The 20,591-nt window shown below is 37.2% G+C and overlaps 1 protein-coding gene across 10 annotated transcripts in view; it reads right to left on the bottom strand.

Moving 5' to 3' along the window:
* The window catches only part of znf618 (zinc finger protein 618), a 119,484-nt gene that overhangs the window by 9,515 nt on the left and 89,378 nt on the right, over positions 1–20,591 (bottom strand). For 7 of the 10 annotated variants that reach the window (XM_043720053.1, XM_043720054.1, XM_043720055.1 and 4 more), the window contains 7 exons: positions 16,587–16,676; positions 15,930–16,010; positions 14,447–14,536; positions 8,755–8,838; positions 6,731–6,772; positions 6,527–6,610; positions 3,453–3,530 (listed from right to left, as the gene is read on the bottom strand). In XM_043720053.1, the coding sequence (XP_043575988.1) occupies positions 3,453–3,530; positions 6,527–6,610; positions 6,731–6,772; positions 8,755–8,838; positions 14,447–14,536; positions 15,930–16,010; positions 16,587–16,676 (549 nt within the window). The remainder of the gene's footprint in view (positions 1–3,452; positions 3,531–6,526; positions 6,611–6,730; positions 6,773–8,754; positions 8,839–14,446; positions 14,537–15,929; positions 16,011–16,586; positions 16,677–20,591) is intronic. The other 3 variants (XM_043720058.1, XM_043720059.1, XM_043720056.1) reach the window with 2 other exon arrangements.

Below are 20,591 nucleotides of genomic sequence, written 5' to 3'. Positions count from 1 at the left end.
CTGTAGTGAATCAAATCATGTGGAAAATGTGCGTTAAGAGAACAAAGACACCTCAAAGTCAACCACTGGAAAATCTCAGCAGGTCTGACAACATCTGTGGAGAGAAATCAGAGTTAACATTCCAGGTCCATGACTGAGGTTATGAAGAAGGGTCACTAGACTCAAAACGGTACTGTTTTCTCTCCTCAGATGCTATCAGATCTGCTGAGATTTTCCCAGCAATTTCTGTTTAGCTTCAGATTTCCAGAATCCACAGTTCTTCTGTATTTTTTGTCAGACTAAAGCACAATGTTCTCAAGATTAAGTCTTGTTGTGACACTCATATCCTACCAACAGATCCAAAAATGGGATAAACTTCTTTCTAGAGAGACACACAAGGAGTAGAGGGAGGAATTTCATGAGAATAAGACAGACCTGCAACTATATTTTTGAAGATCAGTAAGATGCCTCTTTCTAGCTGCAATGCATGTGTCCCCTATGGACAACTTTTTCAGAATGTTCATTAAGCCTTTAGACTTCCTGATGGTAGCACTGTAATATATATTCAACAGACTTATTGGGAGTTGCTTTTTTGGGCAATATTTAACAGGTCCCTTAGGTATACATTGGAGCTGAAGTATCAACATGCCGTATAGATGTGTTGCTTGAAACCTTAGGGACCACACAGAATGCTTAAATGAGTGTTCACAAAAGTCTCCATTTCTCTCATGTTATTGACCTTAACACAATTTGATATCCGATTGAGGATGTAAGTATGACTGGTTCTAATTTGTCTAGGTTTTGAGGGCCAAATTGATCAGGGTCAAACTGGTTGGTAGGCTTGGTCAGAGAAATCATGCATTTAAAAAAAAAATGCTGCTCTAAGGGTGACCCAATTCTTAAGGACGTAAATAAGAAAATGACATTGTGTGATTTCCTGGATAGAACATGGAACAGGAACTAAATGTTCACAAGCATCATATGATCAGAATTACAAGGAAGGAAAAACTTATTGGCAAATCATACCGGATCTCTCCAGCCTTACTTTCTGAATGAAAGGCTAATTATGGCTTCCCACGAAGTTGATCACAAATGTTAAAGAATTTAGACTAAAAGAAGCAGTTCTTGTAGCAAAAAAGGCAAGTGTCTCTGTTCTAAATCTCCACATATTCTGGACTAGCTCAACAAATATCATTCATCTGTTAACTTTAAAAATATTGCACTTCCACATATTTTAAATGTGATTGGGAATAGCTAATTATATCATATGATTCATCTGCAATTAATAAACATCAAGGCTTGATGTGTTTCAAATGATATAATTTAAAATTTTATCTTAAATAGTTATTTGGTAGTGAATTGAATATTGCTGAAAACAGACATGATGTTGAAATGTTTTGTCTTGTGTTTACAAAGACAGGTGCAAGCATGCTAAAAGTGAAGGGAATAATAATTAACACTCCGAGAAAAGGGTGCTGATCAGTTGACAAATTAACCCAGATTAATTGAGGCACTGCCATGGAGAAACATCAAAATCTGCCATATTTCTCTTTAATACGAAACTGGCAGAATGCCCATACATGTTCCTTTTTCTTGCTGTGGAAGGCCCATGTTTTTCAACATATGTAACTTATAGCTAGCATATTGGTTGTCTGACCGATCAATCTTAAATTAGTATTAGTGCAGCACAAGTACGCAGGCTGTACGTTCCAATGATCAATAGTGGTATCAAAGAACATATTCCTCCAGCTGTCCACGGTAGGTACACTACTGATCATACTCAATCAGCCTGTATTTGAAAAACTCAGAACATCACCCTCAATTGTAAAGGGGATTCAATTTTGGAGAATATTTGCAGAACAAGTGAGAGTATGCTAAGTTTTCCATTAATAAGTAATTCAAGATCATCACTTTTTTCCTGGCAAGTCACATCAGGCTCAAAACATTAACTCTTTCTCTCTCCACAGATGCTGCCAAACCTACTGCATTTCTCTAGCATTTTCTGTGCTTGTTTGGGACAGTAATTTATTGGTGTATTCTCCATGGCAATACCTCTACAAATCAGAGCTGACTTGCTAACTAATTAGCACCTTTTTTTCTGCAATTTAAGTTGTTGATCCCTTTCAAATGTAGAACTGCTGCATCCATCCATCCAACAGCAACAATGATTGTGTTTTCAAAATGCTTGTTAACTTCATTTGTAAAATACTACGAATTGTTGAAATATGACTGCTGCTTTCAAAACATATTATCAAAATAACAAACTATACACTCTTCACAACTATGAATCTTTCTAAATTTCAGTGCAGGTCTTTATTTTGCATAGCATTTATATGGCAAATTAAAAAAAAGGCAGAATTTTTTATATCACTTGTAAAAAAAATTATAGGTTAAAAAGATACCTTTTTGTATTACAACAATTTAAGCCCAAAACATGTCTTTTTTAAAGTATTGCTACAGAGACAAAATAATTGAAGGCATAAATTCAGTGCCTAACTGGCAAAAATTCTGTGTGGGACCAACTGGATGTAACATTTAAAGATATCAAAGAAACTTTAAACAGGCTGTACAAAGTTAAAAATCACACAACACCCAGGTTATAGTCCAACAGGTTTAATTGGAAGCACACTAGCTTTCGGAGCGACGCTCCTTCATCAGGTGATAGCATCTCCAAAGCATGACTACTTAAACAGGCCGGACTATGATCTATTGTGACTACAAAGGTGGGCTGATGGCCATTTGCTCAATAACAAGCCACGCCCTGTGGATGATGTCCCAAATTGGAAACATATTTTGTTTTTCCCTTTGAAGAATTCACAAGGTCAGAGATTAAAAAGCCAGTTTCAACTCTACTGAAGTGTGCTAGAGAGATTGAATGCTTTTGTATGGAACAAGGCTGGATTTGAGTATTGGCATGTTGTGAAGGTCAGAGTCAAGAATCTTTCATTATCCATCCCTGTGTTGCTCAATTCAGAGATTAATGCTTACCTGTTTTTCTAACTTTTATCTTTTTGGACCCACCTCATTTCTAATCTATTTGTATGTGCAGTGTGTTAGTGTTTCTTCTTTAGTGTAGTAATTATTAAACTCACTTTTTGTTCATTCAAGAGCATCTGATTATATTAAACCTGGTTAAAACACTAGTTCATTTGGATCTGAGAGATATGCATCCACAAAAGAAGTGAATCATTTCCAATTAACCTTGTTGCAAATAACCAAAAGGTATTGTTGAACAAAGGAGAACCAAATCATTCCTCCCACCTGGGAGTTTAACAGTTTGGAGTATCTAGTCTGGAATTATAATAAAGTGGGCAACCTTGCTCAAGATCTGGTTGAATCTTTTGAAAAACTTTGGAATTTCAGCATATAATATGATTCCTTATAGAAGTACAATAAATGGAACTTGCATGTTATGAAGTGGGTTTAATATGTAAATGAACCAACAATCATTAGGGGGAAGAAAAAGCCCTTACCTGTGTGGGAATGCATGTGCTCTATTAGATTGTTATAAAACTGGAACTGAATCCCACATGCCCCACAGGTGTATTGCTCTTAAATGGAACAGAAAAAAGTAAAAATCAGAAACGATGAAGTCAATGTAACAATGGAGTACTGTACTCCAATACAAAATATACCAAATTCAAATTTCAATTGTGACCATCACATTGGCTTTTCCGAGGGGTAACGTTTAACAGTCTTAAGTAGATTCTACAGGGCAGTAATGTGAAATAATGTTCTTGTAAATAATGACATTGCATATCCAGGAGAAATCCCTCCCCCCTCCCCCCAAACCAAAGGCAGCATGGATGCAGGAATTCCTATAGATGGTGAGGAAAGAAGAAAACACAACATAAAATTAAAAACTGAAATATGAAAACCAGATGGGAAAAATCTTTAATAAAATTGCCCAGTGACAAACCATATTTCCTATTGAGAAATTACATTCCAATGCATATTATAGAATTATTCAATAACTATTACACCATTTGGCTGGAGCAAGTTGGTGATTCTCTCAAAGATAGGTACCAATTAGTTAAAATACTAAGCTGCAGCTGACATTTTAACACAAAACAAATGCATTCATTCAAATCAAATTAACGATTCTCCAATTTCACAAGAAAATATTATAAATTAGTCAACTAATGTTCAACATGTTAATATAATTAGTATCCAGCTCAGATAATATAATTAGTATCCAGCTCAGATGATCGAATTCAATTTTTGTAACTTTTTCCTAATGTGTCACAACTGAACAAAAAGAGAAATCATTGAGTACTGTGGAGTTTTGCTTTGTTTGACACAATTATATGGCATAAACATAAATTCAATACAGAATATCAAGATTAAGTGAGACTTATCACCTACAGTTTTACTAACACTTAATAGAATTATGTTGATGATAGGGGAAGTATTAAATGACTTGAGTGTGTGGTACTGAAAAAGCACAGCAGGTCAGGCAGCATCCAAGGAGCAGGAGAATCAATGTTTTGGGCATAAGCCCTTCATCAAGAATTCCTGAAGGGCTTATGCCCGAAACGTCAATTCTCCTGCTCCTTGGATGCTGCCTGACCTGCTGTGCTTTTCCAGCAGCACTCTGATCTAGTCTCTGGCTTCCAGCATCTGCAGTCCTTGTTTTTGCCCTATTAAAAAAAAATCCTGGCGTAAAGTTTATTTTGGAGCTATATATTTGATTATTTAACATTGTTGGAAGTATTGTATTTTGGACAAAATGTTTTTATGAGCTAAAAATAAAAAAGTTGGAACTGTAATTGAGTCAGTACAAATGATGACAACTTCTAATTAACGAAATGTTATATGATGTAGATTTGGTCAGGATAGATTAAGAAGAATGATTTAGTCAAAGGATATGTGCAATCTGGCTATTTTTAAACTTGCGTAAAGCAACTGTCCTGCCAAGTATTCTGGAAGGACTGAATTCTGGATTGAATTCTTCTTGCGAGATACAGGGATGGAAATTTAGTGTAGCTCCCATGGCACTTCCACGTAACATGCCTTTCTTGTTACTTAAAGGATTGTGCAGGGAGTGATGTCATAATACCTTCAATCACCTTTCTGGCAATACTGCTGACCTGAAGACCACCCACAAAGGGTTTGCAGGAATATCACAAATATGGAAGACCTGAAAGACAACAACTGGCAAAATGTGTTCATGTTGGGTGGGGCTTCACTGAATGGTTGGGACCACTCAGCTGCTCTCTCTGACAGGTCAATATATTTATAGTTCATTTTATGTGGGTTAAAGGCTTTAAAGTTTGGAGCATCTTGCACCTTCCTGCTTCTGTTTGGCATGAGTGACACTTAAAAGGTAGTTATCCTGCATACTCACACTAAGCATCTGTAAATGAGCCAACTTGCAAAAGCTGTTTCTGGAGCTGAAATAATGTCAAAAATACTCAAAGTACATTTTCTGGCTTAGGTCAAATAAAGTCAGACTTGTTAATTCTAAACTTTTATTTTAATATACCTACAAAACAAATTGGATTTGCCCTTTTCTGGCATTATGTAGCAAAATGAGTTAAGAACTTCATTTCAAGTTAAGAAGCAAGTGTTTTGTGAAAGCTCCTAGGTGTGTGAATATTAATTTTACACTTGAAGGAAATAACATCTAAGCAAATACCTTCAAAACATAAATGAATGTAAAATTTGATATGTAGTTGCATCTTCAGGTAGTTGAAAGCAAAAATAAAGTAAGAACTCAGACAGAAGTGTGCATTCTGGCTATTAAAGCCTACTCTGCCATTCAGTAAGATCATAGCTGATCTTATTGTGGTCTCAACTTCATTTTCCTTTCTGTCCTCCATAACCCTTGACTCTCTTATCTACCAAAGGTATATCAAAGACAGCCTTGAATAAACTCAAACAAGTCCAATCTGTTTTCTGGGAAGCAATTTCAACAGAATAAAGACTCTCGGGCAATTTGTTTACCCCTTCACTTTTATATTGAAAGTGAGACTTCAAACTGTGTCTTCTAATTCTAGTCTCTTCTATAAAGAGAAACGCCTTCTCAGAATCCACCTTGTCAAATTCCATGAGGTCCTTATTTACTTCAATAGGAAAATGTTCATATTACAGTAGATCCTTACAAATGTGAAAAATAGCTTCAATATTTTTGATGGGGCGGAAGCTGTCAGAATAAAAGATCTCCTCTTGAAACATTAATCTATCTTTTCACATCCAGTAACTTGGATACAATTACACACCCATATAAAAAATTTTTTTTAAAGGAATCCACAATGATATAATTGCAACAATTAACATATTATAATTGGCTTTATACTACACTGAGTTATACTAATTTCTGATAATTCACTAATGCCAGCAAATTTCACATCTTGGAGTTTAGCTGACTTTGTAGCATCTAAATAATATCTGGGTCAAGACAATTCTATAAGATATGATTTAGTATCATTATTTGCACTGTATATTTACACATAGAAGAACTGATGCATAAAGAATATAGAGTTTAACTGCTAGATAATTGCATGTTCAGCATTTTAATTTGCATATACAATACTTTATAAATTACCTCTCGCTCTGCTATTATGTGCCTGCTGTCTTAAACAGGTACAATGTTTATGTTCACTTCCACAGCTCGGACATGTGGCTCCATCTGTAAATATTAAACAAACCATATGTCATTTAAGTAAAGATTTTGTTGTGTTAAGTGTCAAAAGCCTGCAACAAAAGTTAAAGCAGAGACTGCCTGTGACATAGATCAATTTTGACTTACTTTTGGCAGAAGATGGACCTGACTTCTGTACACTGGTACCTCCTGGAAAACAATTTATAAAGATAAGTGCAATCACATTTATGATGCAACAGGTAGACAGAATCCAAATGCAAGTTAAGTTTTTAGTAATGCTGCATGTGCAAGAATCCAGATTATTCCTTTTAAGTATAAACTTTTTTTTTTCCCCCCCAGTTATCATGTACTTTCTATACTTATTTAAAAATCAAAAATGTGAATATAGCTGCAATACTGATCCTCTTGGATAACTTACTGAACAAAGCACAAACTAGTAACTCTAAATAGAAGAAAAATTACTGGAACTATTTAAGGAGTCATGGGTCTATAAATTTTATACTCTTTGGACAACAGTGTAACAGTTTTCATGCAGATGCTCATACTGTAGATATTGCATGTGCTACAATGCCAACCATCAGTTTGTTGTTTCCTTGACTGGGTCTAAGGACCTACATACTTTAGAACAATAGAGGAAATGCACTAGTGAGTCTAAATAAGAAATCTGTATCTTGAATAATATATAATTTATAGCAGTCAGGTAAAGTTACAGAAGTTTGATATTGTTAATTAGAGTATTGGGCAACATATGGATAAAGGATCTCGTAGAGTGAGTATCTAAAATACTCTGTCTTTACCCCCCTCAAAGTCTTTATTATGTCAGATTGCATTAAGCTCCAAGCAATCTCCAATGTTAATCCTTTGAGAACCTTATCTTGAACAACACTGGACATGCCATAGTGGAAGTTACAAATTAGTATTAAATGACTAAAATATCACTAAATTAGCACTGATTCCCCCATTACTTACAAAACCAGAAACTCTGCAGGTCTAGTAGCATCTGTGGGAAGAAAACAGAGTTAACTTTCTGATGAAGAATCACCTGACTTGAAATGTTAACTCTGCTTTTGCCCCACAGATGCTGCCTAATCTGCTGAGTCTCTCCAGCAATATGTTTTTTCTTTCAGATGTCCAGCATCCGCAATTCTTTGTTTTATTATCCCTCTATTACTAGTTATGGTATAATTGGTGATTAGGGAGTGAGAGAAAGAAAGAGTGCAAGAGAGCAAACAAGTAAGCACCCGAGATAGTGAGAATGAGCGCCCAAGACAGCGAGAGCATGTGCAACTTTAGAAATTTGTACTTGTAAAATTTGTGAATTCCTGCTCATACTACAACCCATCTTGTCTAATAACTGCATAACAGCACTCCCATTTGAATATTTTAGTTTTTATTAAATAGGTGTCTTTTTGGCTGTAACGTGGGGAGGGATTTCAGGCTTCAAAATTCCTGGATGATGAAAACTTCTACTTTGCTGCAACAGTTTTGCATCTTTGGTTTCTTTTACAACGGACAACCTGGGACAGGATTTCATTCACAAGGATGGTGATATTAAGAAAAAGACAGTATTGTAGTAGTTGCGATTTTCTAACATCTATTTCTATACCCTCTCAAAGGAGGTGGTCATAGCAGACATTGCCATCATTTGCATCTCATTCCTAATGGGGCTTCAACTACACGCTTTGGTAGGCTTTTTCAAAGTTCAGTAAAAAGTTAACTACACTGCTATAGATCTGGAGTCACATAGTCACGACCAGACAGGAATAACAGATTTCATCCCCTAAAGGACATCAGTGAACCAGATGATTTTTACAACAATGGTCACCTTTGCAGAAACTAGCTTTATATTCCAAACTCTTTGGCTGGATTCAAATTTCACCAACCTTTTTCGGCCTCTGGTTAACTGGCCCACTGGAAATAATACTATATCTTCTACAAGCACTTCTCCTAATATGAACATGTACATAAACTGAAATTTATGATCTTACATCCACCATTTTCTAAACAAACTTAAAGTAGTATTTAAAATAGATTAAAATCATCTACCTTTTTAGAAGGCAGATATAAATGCAGATCGTTATAGATATAACTAAGTTACTGTACAGATCCCCAGCCTTTAACAGTACATTTAAATGATTATGCTATAGATTTACTTCATGTATCATACATACCACTAGAATTCTGAGAGCTGTTATTTTCTTCACATGTATTTGATAGTTTAGTTTCACTTCTTTTGCCGAGAGAGCTCTCTGCATCTGTCCAATTTAAAAGTAATATTGTGAGATTTATTTTTCAAAAAGCACATTATACACTGAATAAATGATTTCCAGATCGTTTCTTTGATTTTGAATGCTGAAATTGAAGATGCTTTGTTACATTTAATTTCTTATATTAGCAACAAAACAACTTATTAATCTTGGCAAGCACATATGGATTTCTGTTTACTGAGGTAGAAGAATGTTGTACATCTTCTAAGACAGTCAAGCTCAATGATCACACTGGAAAAAACAATCGTGTCCAATTTTCAAAAACATAGTTTCTGCTATTTTAAATCTTCTATGAATCGGAGTAAGTTCTTTTTTGACCTTAGCAGGTGACCATCTAGATTCTGATCTAGAAATCTGGGAAATGGATAATATGGTTTCCAATGCTAATATTTCCTAGGGTGGATGCTTTCCAATTGGACTACATGTTGATCCAATCCAATATGCAAGACCCACAACATGCTTTGTGTAATCATTAAAGAAATTTATAGATGCCAATCAAATAATACCCAAGTACAAACGTGGAGTTCAAATGAGAGGTCTCCATAAGACTGAAGAAGTGGGCAATTTAATGAGACAAACACATTCTGGCCTGTTGTCAGAGCAATTTACTTCATTCACATCAGGATCTTACTGAAGATGAATTTTATCAAACATGCTTCTAAAGTCATATAGTAACTGTTATAGGATCTCTCTTTTGAATGGACTAATGAGAATTCAATTTGATGGGAAAAAAAAGGTGCCTCTAGATTTAATCCATTTGGACACACATTACTCATCATCATTTGTCACAGCAAGCCACTGTGGTATAATTACACCACAAAATCAAAACAAATACATCAGATTATAAAATAGGAAAACAGATTTTTCACTTAGTTCTAGGACTAATATTTTCATGAAAACATGGCATAAGTTTAATTTGGAATTTCTCCAAACTGTTAGTATTACATAGAACTTCTTAATAGGTACAGGTCAAATGCATATCCATAACACTACCTCAACTAATATAAAGTTAAAAATCACACAACACCAGATTATAGTCCAACAGGTTTATTTGGAAGCACTAGTTTTCAGACCACTGCTCCTTCATCAGATAGGAACATGTCCAAACTACGTTATCAACTGTAATCAAAGAATATATTTTAACCGCTTGGATCAATAAACTTTGGAGTTATAACTGAACAATTACAAGATTTATAAAGTGCAAACAGTTGCACAAGAAAAAGTTAACAATGTTTATGTGTCAAGGATATCCTGTTTGCATTGTAACCATGAGACATTTGCGTGCTGAATCAATTAATAACATTAAAGTATCAGAACACAGCAAGTCTCCTGGCCACACGGGATAAAAGGAGCTCACTTGAAGAGATTCATTGTAAAGATTTGAAGAAAGAGGAATAGAACATTAGAAGCTATCTTGTAACCACTGGAGTTAGGTGGAGTCAGTGGGAAACAAGAATCATTTAAACTCTAGGAAAATGATTAATAGTCAAGGTCTTTTCCTAGGATAGAGGAGTTCAAAACTAGAGGGCATAGGTTTAAGGTGAGAGGAGGAACATGTAAGAAGGAGTTGAGGGGTAATTTCTTCACGCAGAGGGTGATGTGTGTATGGAATAAACTGCCAGAGGAAGTGGTAGCGGCTGGAACAACTACAACATTTAAAAGGCATGGGTATGCAAAGGAAGGGGTTAGAGAGATATGGGCCAAATGCTGGCAAATGGGACCAGGTCAATTAGGATGTCTGGTTAGCATAGATAACATGGACCAAAGGGTCTGTTTCCGTGCTGCATGATTCCATGACTACCTTTTTTTTTTGTTGAGCTGCTTAATAAATTGTCGTAATAATCATGGAGAAAGAGCCTTCCTGTCCAAAATTGATCAAAACTGGTTTTGAAACCTGTTGCTAAACAGTGAAAGCAACAAGTTTAGGCAGGATCAGGCAATTCTACAACCAGTGAACCAGATCAAAGCTCTGCCATATCAAATTGCGAATAGCAGTGACAAATAAATAATTAATGCTCCGAGGTGGTTCCAAAAACTTTCTCATCCTTAATCATAACTGAAGACCAGCATGTGCATGCAAAAGACAGAAGCGTTTGCAACCTTTGTAACCAAGAGGAAAACAGTATTGTTAAAGTCTAGATTTCAGTAACAGTTCATTATAGGTAGATTGCTCAGACTTGATTGTAGGAAGTTTAAATAAGGAAACCTAAAGGCTGAATCTGGGATTAGGAATGAGAAAAGTGAAATTATTCCTGTGTTTCAATTATTTTGAAGGGACTAGCCATTTTGGTGAAGACTGTGACCATGGGATAAGGGGTTATTGGGAGTGGCTGCCAGAGAAATGGTCAGGCAGTTAAAGTCTTTGCTCTCATAGAAGCTGAGCTCTGCTTGAAGAAGACACACGTTTGAAAGACTTAATAGTCGAATGTGCTGCCCTGTGTATGAAGGGGATTGCCAGTTTGTTGCATTAGCCATTTGAAATGTAACTTTTAGGTTTAATTTAGTAGAAACTATATTAATATGATATTGGTTTCATTATGACAGTAAGTTATAAAATATGAAATCTTGTCCAACAGGTTTTTAAAAAAATTATCTTCCCTCCACCATTAGACCAGAATAGTTTTGTTCCCTGATTATTGCGGTGTTCAGCTTCAGTCTGTGCCTGAATGCAGTAAAGCCTGGACAATATTCAGGCTAGGGCTAACAAGTGGCAAGTAACATTTATGTAACAAGTGGGCAGTTACCATCTCAACAAGAGAGTTTAACCATTTCCCCTTGATATTTAATAGCATTACTATCATTGAATCTTTCACTTAACAGGTGAGGACCTTAAATTTAAAATGGAACTAGCCACATTAGTACTGTGATTACAACAGCAGTACCAAAGTGAATTACGCACCATTTATAATACAGATTGCAGCAACCTGTCAAACATTTACTTGACAACATCTTCCAATCCACCATCTCTGTCAAAAAGATAGGCAAGAGCAGCAGGCATGTGGGAACACCACTTAGAAACAGACTTTCCAATCCTCATGGTGTCAAAATGGTTTCTCTAACATCACTATGAGAACTGGTACTGGAGACAGTCTGCTGTAAATCAAGCCTTAATACTCCCAGAGTTGTAACAAATCATAAAAGTATGCACAGCATTCCAATATACCTGACTTTCAGACCAAGGTTGATAGAAAGCACTGACCAGGTTTCTGTACTAAACAAGAATTATTTATTACAGGTAATTAGACTATAGCTACAGAAAACAGATATAAACCACTGGCATATAACAATAATAACCAAAACTTGACATCCATCAACAGAGAAATAGGGAAAATAGATTATTGGCAGAGGTAGAAAGTCAGTTTATTGATCTTTAGAACATAGAACATAGAACAATACAGCACAGAACAGGCCCTTCGGCCCACGATGTTGTGCCGAACATTTGTCCTAGCTTAAGCACCCATCCATGTACCTATCCAATTGCCTCTTAAAGTTCGCCAATGATTCTGACTCTGCCACTCCCACAGGCAGCGCAATCCATGCCCCCACCACTCTCTGGGTAAAGAACCTACCCCTGACGTCTCCCCTATACCTTCCACCCTTCACCTTAAATTTATGTCCCCTTGTAACATACCCGGGGAAAAAGTTTCTGATTGTCTACTCTATCTATTCCCCTGATCATCTTATACACCTCTATCAAGTCACCCCTCATCCTTCGCTCCAATGAGAAAAGGCCTAGCACGCTCAACCTATCCTCGTACGACCTATTCTCCATTCCAGGCAACATCCTGGTAAATCTTCTCTGCACCCTCTCTAAAGCTTCCACATCTTTCCTAAAGTGAGGCGACCAGAACTGCACACAGTACTCCAAATGTGGCCTAACCAAAGTCCTGTACAGCTGTAACATCACTTCACGACTCTTGAATTCAATCCCTCTGCTAACGAACACTAATACACCATAGGCCTTCTTACAAACTCTATCCACCTGAGTGGCAACCTCCAAAGATCTATGTACATAGACCCCAAGATCCCTCTGTTCCTCCACCTGACCAAGAACCCTACCATTAACCCTGTATCCCGCATTCTTATTTGCCTTTCCAAAATGGACAACCTCACACTTGACAGGGTTGAACTCCATCTGCCACTCCTCAGCCCAGCTCTGCATCATATCTAAGTCCCTCTGCAGCCGACAACAGCCCTCCTCACTGTCCACAACTCCACCTACCTTCGTATCATCTGCAAATTTACTGACCCACCCTTCGACTCCCTCATCTAAGTCATTAATAAAAATTACAAACAGCAGAGGACCCAGAACTGATCCCTGCGGAACTCCACTTGTAACTGGGCTCCAGGCTGAATATTTACCATCTACCACCACTCTCTGCCTTCGACCGGTTAGCCAGTTTTCTATCCAATTGGCCAAATTTCCCTCTATCCCATGCCTCCTGACTTTCCGCAATAGCCTACCATGTGGAACCTTCTCAAACACCTTACTGAAATCCTTATACACCACATGAACCGCTTTATCTTCATCCACCTGTTTTGTCACCTTCTCAAAGAACTCAATAAGGTTAGTGAGGCACGTCCTACCCTTCACAAAACCATGTTGAAAAGATCATTGCCAACGGTACTGCAATTTCCTCTCTTGCTTCCCACATAATCCTAGGATACATCCCGTCAGGCCTGGGGGACTTGTCTATCCTCAAGTTATTCAAAATGTCCAACACATCTTCCTTCCTAACAAGTATCTCCTCTAGCTTACCAGTCCATTTCACATTCTCCTCTTCAACAATATGGTCCCTCTCGTTTGCTTCTGGATTCACATGTTGAGATGATTCTTGTTTGGCTGGCCAGACATCCTATTGCTCAGATATCTTGGGATGCTTGCACTTGGAAAATTGATCAATTCAAAAGTCACACCTGGTTTTCTTCAGGTTTGAACAGAACTTTTGATGGCAGAGAACAGGCAGTTTCCAGGCTGGAAGATGATCTGCATATTCTTTTCTTTCTCTGTTTCTGCAGCTTGTTTCCAGCTCACGTCGCTCAATCTGAGAACTAATCTCTTGCCAGAAAGCAAAAAGATCTTTGTCATCGTTAACTGGTCACTAGTCCAGAGACCAATCAACTTATTAGTGTCACCTGATTGCCACTGAATACAGAATCTCTCAGCTCTGCTTCACCTACAACTTAAAACTTTAATTATTGCTGGCTCAAACAGGCTTTTATGATCTTGTCACACGAATTAGACTATTTGCTTTTCAAAACATGTAGCAAAAAAACCCTTAAAAATCTTAAAATAATTCTCTTTTCTTTCAGTCCACGCAAATAAAAATACACTCTCTTTATAGAATACCCTGACCACACAAACTCTAATGGTCCAAACTGACAAATCACCAATTTCATAAGGGCAATTAAGATTGGGTAATAAATGTTGGGCTTACTTGTAATACCCATGTTGCATGAATGAATAAAATGTACATGTAAATTTGTAAATGTTTGGAAAGGTTATTTAGTTCACTGAAATCTTCAGTCCGATTTATGATCCTACAGTCTGTTACTTATTGCAAGAACAAATTTAGATTTTGAATGTAGTACATACCAGATGATGCATGCAAAGCCACGTGTTCCTGGTAAGGAGTGTAATACTTGTATCGCTTGCCACAGTATTCACAGATGTAGCTACCTGTTTCTGGACAGTTAAATAAAATAAATGAGAATCAACAGCCAACTCTCAGTTCTCGTTTTAGCAGGAAACTCAAGAATGATAAACAACAGAAAAATATTACAATCCAGCTATAACAAGTGTTGTAATAATGATTTAGTGGACATTTCTACTTTAACAATTCTGGACAGCAAATTAAAAATGCATCACTTTCTCATTGGAGGGGGAAAAACAGTTAAGAATCTCTTTTCCTGGAGCACTTGGGTTAATAAACTATATTGGGCTTAGTAAAGATTTATGACTAAAGACACTGCGCTTCTTTATCAAATAATAATGGAACTGAAAACAGGTGAAGAGGGTGGACAGATTGCAAGCACATGGCACTGCATTCTTTCCTCTTGCAATTCATTGATACAAATACGAAAATGCTCTAGCACAAACATTTGCATACTTAATATGTTACATTCATACTCATAACAGCTGCAATTACAGCACCTGGTTATGTATCAGCAATTGTTAAAAATGTTCAATTTCCCAACATTGGAAACCTTTGAAAACCATAAAAGTTTGCAAGTAACAACTGGTCGAATAAAATACGTTTGGGGCCCAATTTTCAATTCAATTTTACATTTTCACTGTATCTATGCACAATTGGGGAGATGTGGGTGGCACGGTGGCACAGTGGTTAGCACTGCTGCCTCACAGCGCCAGAGACCCGGGTTCAATTCCCGACTCAGGCGACTGACTGTGTGGAGTTTGCACGTTCTCCCCGTGTCTGTGTGGGTTTCCTCCGGGTGCTCCGGTTTCTTCCACAGTCACAAAGATGTGCACGTCAGGTGAATTGGCCATGCTAAATTGCCCGTATTGTTAGGTAAAGGGGTAAATGTACGGGAATGGGTGGGTTACGCTTCGGCGGGTCAGTGTGGACTTGTTGGGCCGAAGGGCCTGTTTACACACTGTATGTAATTAGTTTACTTATTAGTTTAGTTTCCTTATTAGTTTACTTTCCCTTGTTTTACATGCCCTTGCAATTTTTCAACTGAATCATTTTACTTATACTCCAGGTTCCAGTTTGGTGCTCAACATTAGATAGCTGCTCATTCCTTGTGTGCTTCAAATTTTAAAATACCTTTTATAACTAAGCTTTCAGCAAAATAAAAATGCGTTCAATAATCAAGTCTAAAACATGGACAATCAAGTTGCAAAAATTGGCCAAAACAATGTTTTAACAGATGTTTTGGAAAATAATTTCAAAAATTCCTGCCACATTAGTATTTTGATGAGCCTGTTGTTTTCCCAGCAACACATATAAACACATTTTTCTGATATAACGTGGCACTAGTAAAATTGAAGGGACTGTGACACACGAACAATGCAAGCTTTCACTATGCATATATTTTCTCCAAGTAAAGATTCATACTTGAGCCAGGGCTGCGGACAGTTTCCTCCACCTGTTCAGTTTTCACTTCTGCTGGTGTCTCAACTGCCTGATCATAAGGATCTATAATTAAGAAAGATGTTTAATTAATTTTATAACATCACAGTGCAAGTTGAGTACCATGAATTCATACAATAACTTCTTACCCCATAAGAATTAGTTTCACCTGAGAAAGTGTGCTTGAATGTCACTGCTGGATGTGCCCTTCCAATATATATATATATATATACACATTACAGTAAAATATCCATAACTTACTGTAAATTTACAAACACTTTTCATGCTGCAGGTTAATACACATTACAAATCATAAGAATTATATTAGGAATCAGAAGAGAGATGACACTGTTGTCCCTTGCATCCTGGATACTTTGTGCATAACTCATTCCACTTCTCACCCACAGAAGTCCTTCGTGAGTAATTAGAAATGAAAAGCTTTTAGCTGTTGCCTACAATTTCCAGTATTGTTTCATTTTTCTTTTGAGTGTCAAATATTTTGACATTAACATTCAGTGGCATTTAGAAATTGGCAAATCTCCTATAAATCTGAAATTGATATTTATTTTCACATCAATCATCAGCTACATGCATTTGTGCTAGTCCAAAACAAAGTGAAACAACTACTTTGCAAATACATACCATCTACTGCATGTAAATCCCTGTGTTCTTGGAAACAGCTATAATATTTGTATTTCTTGCCACAGATGTCACACATATATCTAAAATTCTCTGTAAATCAAAAGGAGAAAACAAGTCAATAAGGTGGCTTGCTTTCCATTTTCTGTCCCAAAAGCTTTGCTAAAACATGAGGGAATTCTTACACTTCAAAATACACTGCACAAAGTAGTTTTGAAACTACTGCTGCAATACTTGCATGTCTCTTTCTTGTTTACATTTGCTTGAACATTTATTCTTGGCTTTACAGGAGGGTCAGGGTACTAATCTTATTGGATTATTCGTGCAGACCTGATCATATTAACCAAGATTTGATAATGTTATTACATCCTCATTACGTAGACTTTGTTGTATGCATAATGAGTGTTTGTCATTGCAGAGAATTGACAAATCATCCATGAACAGATGACGAAAATACATAAATGGGAACCCAAATAGAAATCATGAATGCTAATTCTTTTCTCAGTTAAGAGCAACAGTGCCCAAATTCAAGCAGACAGTACATAATTAGCAATTTTATTGAACCAGTCAATGAAAATCCCTCATTCAACTGATATTACCCAGAGATCTCAAATTTAAGAAATTATACTCACAAACACAAAACATTTATGATGGCAGAATGTGAAAATAACTAAAAGCAGCTCTGAAAAAGCCTGAAAACTTATTTTGTTACTTCCAGTTAAGTGAAATTGCATAAACTGAACTTCAATCAATGCCAAAACAGCCAGACAGTAATTGGAATGCACATAGTTCAAATCACATGCTGAAGGAAAAACCCTGTCTACTTCATCCTATAGATTAATTTTATTTTGTTTGCTGGGTAACCTGCAAAAAAAATGCAAACTCAATCCAACTTAGTACGCACGATATAAAACGTGTGTAAGGAAAACTAAGCAAATGACGTAGTTAGCTCTTGGTTTGCAAGCGACAGCACACAGAAAATTAATCTTCCATTCCAGAAGATATAATCATCATCGACGGTCCCTAGCAGATGAGGATAATTTGCTTCCATTCTCGGGGGCAGTCCGTAGCTGAAGGTACGGACTGGTGCAGCTTCCACAGGCTCTGTTATACTTGGGACAGACAATGACCGTAGCAAGGGTGGGTGGGACATTGGTGTGGCAGCACGCTCCTTTTGCTTGGCTTCTGCTTCTTCCCCTCAACAAGTCTCAAGATGCTCAACACCTTCCCGGATGCTCTTCTTCCACTTTGGATAGTTTTGGGCCAGTGATTGCCAAGAGTCTGTTGGGAATGCTGCCCTTCGCTAGTGAGGCCTTGAGGGGATCACTGAAGCACTTCTTCTGTCCAGTAGGCCTCGCCTGCTGTTTCAAAGCTGGTAGTACAGCACCTGCTTGGGGAATCTCGTGCTGGTCATGGGAGGATATGCCCAGCCCATTGTAGCCAATTAAGGGTGGTCAGTGCCTCGATGTTGGCCTGGCTGTGGACGCTGATATTGGTGCATCTTTCTCCCCAACAGATTCGCAGGATTTTGCGCAGGCAATGTTGGTATACTAGTCCATCCATGTAGATAATCCACATCTCAGAACCGTATAGGAGGGCAGAAACCACCACATCTTTGTAAGCCATGATATTGGTGTCGGGCCTGATGTTGTTGTTCCCAGACACTTTTTCCCTCAGGCAGCCAAAGGTTGCACTGGCACACTAGATCTCTTTATCAATAGCTACTTTGGCCAATAGGACTCTCTTGAATTATGTGGAAGCAGTCAATGTTCTCGAAGGCCTCCTGTGGACCTTGATGATCAGGGGTTCAGTCCACAATGCCAGGCCAGGTTGGTGGAGGACCTTCATCTTGTGGGTGATCAGTGCGAGACCCACACTCTCATATGCCTCCCTAAAAGGTGCTGATGACGATCTGGAGTACATTCTGAAATTGCACATACACAGGCATCATCTGCATACTGCAGCTTGATGATGCTAGTTTGGGTGACTTTCCTTTTAGCTTGAAGGCGGTGGAGGGTAAATAATTTCCCGCTGGTTCTCTAAGTTTCCACTGCACAACAGATGCAGAAGAAATGCAGAGAAAATCATCTATCCATGTACATGGCCTTCTTTAACCTTACAAAGGCCTTTGACAAAGTCAAAAATCACAACACCAGGTTGTAGTCGAAGAGGTTTATTTGGAAGCACTAGCTTTCGGAGTGCTGTTCCTTCATCAGGTAGTTGAGGAGTATATGATTATAGGATTTAGAGAAAAAGGTTTTACAGCGTGAGGCAACTGAAATTATATATCGAAAAAGGGTTGGACTGTTTGTTAAGTCTTTCATCTTTTAGAATGGGCATGTTGGTTTCAGTTCTTTCATATGTAAACTCCAGAGTTTTCTTATAATTACATTTTCAAGTGAACTTTAGCAATAGGTGCAATGTTGGCCTAAGTAATGCATTGAAGGTGTGAGGGGGTGCCCTGTGTGAGGCTGCCTGTGCCCCAATGTTCAGACAGGTTCTAACGTAAAAGAGGGATTTACGGAATCTTACATGGATTCATGCTGTTTTTGAGCAAAAATAAAATGTAATTCTGCAAGTAACAAATCAAACATAACATATTAGCTTGACGACCTTGCGTCATTGTTTCCCTCTCTATAGGTGACGAGTATCTCCAGTCTCTCCTGTTTTTATTTCTATTTTCCAGCTTCTGCAGTATTTTGCTTTTATGTTAAAATTAAAATGTTCAAGATTTGCTTCCAGGTGGAATTTACAGAGCAGAAGCAACAACTGGAGAGTCAGCATTTCAAGGGGAAAGGAGAAAAGAGAGATTCAAAAATGATGATGGAAAAGTGGGCTGGAAAAGATGAAACAGCTTGTCTGGGTGCCTTAAAAGGCACAATGCTGTTATGATTTCCAAATGGAAAGGCAATCTTTCCAACTGTGAAATAAATGATAAAGAAATTGCCAATAATATACATCAAGAAATAGACAAAATGAATCAGCAGGATTATAAAAATAGAACTGCAGCATTTTAATTGAACAAGAAATGAACAGTGCATTTTGAATAATGTTACTAACATGACAGTCCTGTTATTTAACAAGAACTCCTTAGTTAGATCTTATCCAAAATTAGTTGAATTATCATTCACACCTCAGCATTTGATTTCATTTTCATTAATTCTTGGTGATGACATTTTTATTTTTCTTTGCGTCATAGAAAGTTTGCCATGGTACAGAATATGTTGTTTGCAAATAACGCAGAGAAGGAAAGAGGGATAAATTTCACTCGGCTCCATTAGAAAATCATATATTTGACTTCTTAAAAAAAACATGAGATTAAATTTACTACCAAGAATTTTCTAATTGGGGAAACTCAGTTTATAAGCAAGGACTTAAAATAATACCTGTTTATTGTTGCCAAAGTATGTTAATAAAACTATTCTCTTTCAAGTGAAGTTAATAATCACACAACACCAGATTATAGCCCAACAGGTTTATTTCGAAGTACTAGCTTTCAGAGTGCTGCTCCTTCATCAGGTAACCAGTTGGACTGTACCCTGTGCTGAGAGATTTTTATCTTTGCAAACCCCAATCCAGCACCGGCACCTCCACATCATGGCTTTCAAATGAAGATACCTTAATCTGGTTTATTTTCTTCTTGTCATCTGGTTCAGTGATAAGAAGAAAGTAAACTCCATCCTCCTTTCAAGAATTAAACTCAGTGCTCTTCCATACTGTGCTTAATTACTGCTGTCAGAAACTTTACTAATGTGGCATGTATCCCTCAATTATAAATCCAAGACCGAATGTTTAATCATCACATGCACAAAAGCACAAATCATATGATCTGCAGTTTCAATATATTTGCAAACGCTTAGCATTTCCACATCAATGCAGAATTGTCAATTTTTAAATTAATAATGTCATGTGAGCAACATGCAGGATTATTAAATCACAATTAGCTAGGAAGACCGTACATTTCAAGACAAGACAACATTCTTCCACTTGCCCCCACAGTTTGAAATC

This window comes from Chiloscyllium plagiosum, chromosome 30 (assembly GCF_004010195.1).
Source record: "Chiloscyllium plagiosum isolate BGI_BamShark_2017 chromosome 30, ASM401019v2, whole genome shotgun sequence".
Classification (NCBI taxonomy): Eukaryota; Metazoa; Chordata; class Chondrichthyes; order Orectolobiformes; family Hemiscylliidae; genus Chiloscyllium; species Chiloscyllium plagiosum.
The sequence above is the reverse complement of the archived record's forward strand: the minus strand, read 5'-3'. Positions and strand labels throughout refer to the sequence as shown.